Genomic DNA, 4,968 nt, shown 5'->3' with positions numbered 1-4,968 from the left:
ATATATTTCCATTTCAGCAATACAGTATATGGATTTTGAGAACTATAGAAATAAAATATATGTTTGTAAGAACATATAAAATAACCACACCTGATGAAAACTCGTTATTGCTAATTGATTTCAGATGGGGTAACCACAATTGGTCATTAGATATAAAAGTGAGGGTCTAAACACTGGCAATTTCTTTCAACATGGACCAGGATAGACAGCAAGGAATTGGAAGAGCTCGTGGACGAGGGATCCGTTAGAGAGGTGGGCATTAGAGTGCGGATCGGACCGAATTTTTCAGTCCGAGCCCGGCCTGCGTCCGACAGAGCAGTAACCGAACCCGACCCGAGCCCGACAGGCATAAAGATATTTATGTTCGAGCCCGCTTTTATTAAGCAACTGTAGGAAGGCAATCGGAAATGTCAACAGGACAAGCGCATCAGCGCGCGGAGCAGCAAGCGCTCTTAACACAGGCACATTATGCACGTGTTTTGTTGTCACGGCTACATAAACAAATGTCCGCACACAGGAAGACGGATGTTATGGTAATATTTTACATGTATTTTAATCACAAAAACGAACGTTTGCATCAAGTGAAAGCATCAGGCACATCGGCTACCTACATAATAAGCTGTTTTAAATTTAAAATGTTCAATGCCTTATCGCGCTGATGTGACCGAGCCCGACCCGAACCCAAACATCATTTCTAAATATCTGTCCGAACCCGGCCCGGCCCGTCGGGTACCGGCGGGTCCCGTCGGGCTCGGGTCGGGTATCCATCCTCTATTGGGCATGGGATCCGTCAGAGAGGTGGGCATGGGATCCGTCAGAGAGGTGGGCATGGGGCCCATCAAAGGGTTGGTCATCGGAGAGGGGGAGGCAGAACTGTTGTCTCTAATGAAGTCCGGGCCATCATCGTTGATCATGTGGTGAACCGAGGCCTTACTATGGTAGAAGCTGCCAGATTAGTTGAGCCAAATCTAAAAAGATCAACTGTCAATTCTATCATCCGAACCTTTCACCAAGAAAACCGGTAAGTGTGGAAGATGTATACTATTACATTCACAGTAAATTGTAATGCATGTTAACATGTTAAAGTATTTGTACAGCATGATCTATTGATAGTATTCTCTGTTCTATGCTTAGAATTAACAGAAAACCCCATAGTGGTGGTCGTGGTCGTGGCCGTGGCCGTGTGCTGACCGACCAGCAAGAGTTGGCAGTGGTGGAAATGGTGAGGGCCAGGAATGATATACGGCTGTCAGAAATAAAGCAGGCAATTGAGGAGAACAATGACACCTTTGCCAATGTGGCATCCATCAGCCTACCAACAGTAGCCCGCCTTTTAAAGCGGCACCAGGTATCAATGAAACACATTTACCTGGTGCCTTTTGAGAGAAACAACGACCGGGTGAAACAACTACGGGCTGAGTATGTTCAGGTACAGCACTATACTGTATATTGTTTTACTGTTACTATTTGAAGCATCACTTGCATCATATGTATATTGGAACAACACTGTAAAAAGAACTAACCAAATTATATTTTTTAGAGGGTTATGGTGCTTGACGCTGATGTGAACCATCACAAGTACGTTTTTGTTGATGAAGCGGGCTTTAACCTTGCCAAAACTCGTCGCCGTGGACGTAACATTATCGGCCAACAGGCCACTGTCCAAGTGCCTGGACAACATGGAGGAAACATCTCTATGTGCGCACCTATCTCTGAAGATGGTGTCCTAGGACGTAGGCCATTACTTGGCTCCTATAATGCTGCACATCTTATTGAGTTTCTCAATGAAATTGAGCTGGCCTGTCAAGGTGAAGGGGTCACATATGTAATTGTGTGGGACAATGTCAGTTTTCACCACGCAGAAGGTAGTTCAAGCATGGTTTCAGACCCATCCTCGATTCATGACCCTCTACCTGCCTCCATACTCTCCTTTCCTCAACCCTATTGAGGAATTTTTTTCAGCATGAAGGTGGAAGGTCTATGATTGCCATCCCCTTGAGCGTGCCACCCTCCTTCAGGCCATGGATGATGCATGTGATGACATCAATGTAGACCTATGTCAAGCATGGATTCGTCATGCCAAAAGATTTTTTCCAAGGTGCTTGAACAATGAAAACATTCATTGTGATGTGGACGAGAATCTATGGCCAAATGCTCAAGACAGGCTTGAGCCAAATTAATGTAATGTGTGCACTAATTGTTATGTTTTGTTCTCATTTAGTTACATTATAGAAAATATACCTATGTTACAATTATATCTGAAAAATAAAAACTAATTTGCCCAAATGATTGTAGAGGATGTCTTCATTGATCCTTCACTTGATTACACAGAGATATTTTGGAAATGATAGATTATGTAAATGTAAGTAATGTAAGTGTATTGCCTAATGTGTAACTGTGTAATATGTATTTTATAGTACTATTGCATATTAATTTCAGCACTTCTAAGGCTGATTTGAAACATGTATCTTGCATTGTTTGCTGTTGGATGAACTGACTGTTAAAAGTACTAAACTGAAAGATGATCATACTGTTGTGTTTCGGTGATTAAACCAAATGTTCTCATTACATATTACAATAATCTTGTGTTTGAAACGATGATCATGTGGACTGAAAACATTACATCAGGTTTTGAAAGAATGACTAGCTGCGTTACAAGTGTGATCAGTTTGGATATTTGTACTAAGAGTTTTGAAAATGTACACCTTACTTGTGAAAATTGTACCAAAGCGATTAAAAAAAACTGTAAACTAGTTATTCGGCAAATGGAAGTTGATCTAACATTATGCAACTGCTTTTAACCCCCTGAGGTCGGCAAACGCGCGGGCGCGTTTTGCTCGTTTTTTTTTACATAGCAGCAAAATAGACCTAAAATACTCCGTCGGTTTTGGTCATACAGACTTAAGAAATATGAAAAAATTAGCTGTTAAATGTCTACTTTTTTATGTGTCCACTTAAAATCGAAATAAAACATTGTGCTTTTGTAAAATAAAGAAAGTAAACAGGGAGTGCTTTATGCCTCTCCGTCTCCGTGAACTTTTTTTCTGAAGCACTTCTCTAAACTCAAATAAAACTCAGCGAATACTATTCACTCAGACATGAGCTATATATCTCTATAATCATTTAAGTGTGTAGTTTTAAATTATCTAATTCAAAACTAAAACAAATATTCTCTGTTTATGTAATCTATATAAAAAGAGCGAGAGATCAGCTGTGCTCATTATCTTTCTGGCACCTCATTACTCCGCTAATGTGACACGCCCATCGAGAGCGCGCCGCTATTCAAACACAGATAATCTGGAGCAACACATGCAAACCAGTCAACGCCCACAACAGCTGGACAACACACTCGCTGTGAGGAATAGCTCTGCTAATAATATCGTGATTATCCTGGAATTTTTACCTCAAACGTGCTGGAGTAGCCGAACAACGGATCCAGCTGCAGATCATCAGTAAGTGCTTTGTTCTAATCGCGATATGAACTGGTGTCTGTAATCCGCAAAAGCTGGTTCGGCGGACCATGCCACCTGTCGAAACACTTGTGAAACACTCCGAAGCTTCATTTAGCCGTAGTCACGTGACATGGGTGTTTTGAATCACGCTTCGGATCCTTGTTTCGAAACATCTGCGCTTCGGGATCTCGGAAAGCTTCAGAACGACTGTTTCGCGTCAGCCATCCCTAGTTTCATCTTTACATCTACTAGGCTATACTTCTGCATGATTTCAAAAACAACACATTACAGCGCCAGATCGCCTCTTATTTAACTCTGCTTGTCAACTATAGATGTTTAATTAGTCTCTGATACATTTGTAAAAATACATTTGTAAAAAGTGGTGGGGACAATATCAACCCAGGCAAAAACTTGTGGCGACATGTCTCACCCGCAAATTACGCCTATTATAGGAGAGGTACGTTTTTATTTTGACATTCTGATAATCTTATTTAATATGATTAATTAATAATATTATTATTGTAATTATCACTTTTATCTACATATTTCGCCTCAATTCGTGTGTGTGATTATTTGTGTAAATTTAGGCCTACCATTTTTTTGCGTTAGCCTATATTTTTGTCTCAATGTGGAAATGAGAGCACATGGTGATCAGATATTTATTTTAAAGAGACCTTCAAGGGCAATTCATTCAAAGGGACTGCTTGCTTGTTGTATCAGGTATGTTTTCTGTTTTATACTACATTCTAGTTTAAATTTATTTTTATTTACTCAATTTTAAGATTCAGTCTACTCTGTCCTTTTGCCTTGTAAGTGCATGAGAGAAAGAACAATAAGGGCAATTCACTCAGAGTTTGCTTGTTTGTGTGTATTATCAGGAGCGAACGAATGCCTGCTGCTCCGTTTCTGATTGTCCACTCAACTCCAAATCTACACAACGCAGAGGTTATATTAGTGTCTTCTAACTGGTGTTGCTAACCCCAGCTACATCTGCATGGCTGCACATCAGTCAGGCTTTGCCCAACTGTTACACTTACACTAATAGAGAAACTCTCTGTTCAAACTTCAATTTAGCAGGCTTGTAGAAAAAAAAAATGCAGTCGGACAGGTAAACAGAAGGTGGTTTTTTAAATAATACACATTATGCATGATATTACTGTGGACATTACTTTATTAAGTTCATATTTAGGCTCCGTGGTATAATACCACTAGTTATTTAAAGCACTTACATCAGGTTGCTTTAAAGATAAAGATAAAAAGGAGCAAATCAAATATAATATTTTATGAAAGTCAAAATCGTATAGAAAAATAATGGCTCAAGGACATTTGACTGCCATTTAAGTTTGTTTCCATACATACTGCATTTTACTTACAAGCACTTGTACTTACAAAACATCTGTAGATAATATAACTTGACTTAACATCAGCCAACACACACACACACACACACACACACACGTCTGGCAAGGGTTTGTTCTAGTCCCTCTCAAAAATGTTTGGAAAACTGCAAATTCAA

General features: G+C 39.9%; 1 protein-coding gene across 1 annotated transcript; it reads left to right on the top strand.

Moving 5' to 3' along the window:
- Positions 1 to 264: 264 nt before the first annotated feature.
- Positions 265 to 2,332, top strand: LOC307004224 (uncharacterized protein). The gene is made up of 3 exons (XM_079623326.1): positions 265 to 1,021; positions 1,135 to 1,429; positions 1,541 to 2,332. Exons 1-3 carry the CDS (start codon positions 936 to 938, stop codon positions 1,946 to 1,948), a joined length of 789 nt encoding a protein of 262 aa, XP_079479452.1. The 5' UTR covers positions 265 to 935; the 3' UTR covers positions 1,949 to 2,332.
- Positions 2,333 to 4,968: the final 2,636 nt, after the last annotated feature.

The sequence above is a fragment of the Phoxinus phoxinus genome (genome assembly GCF_949152265.1).
Source record: "Phoxinus phoxinus genome assembly, chromosome: 9".
Classification (NCBI taxonomy): domain Eukaryota; kingdom Metazoa; phylum Chordata; class Actinopteri; order Cypriniformes; family Leuciscidae; genus Phoxinus; species Phoxinus phoxinus.
The sequence above is the reverse complement of the archived record's forward strand: the minus strand, read 5'-3'. Positions and strand labels throughout refer to the sequence as shown.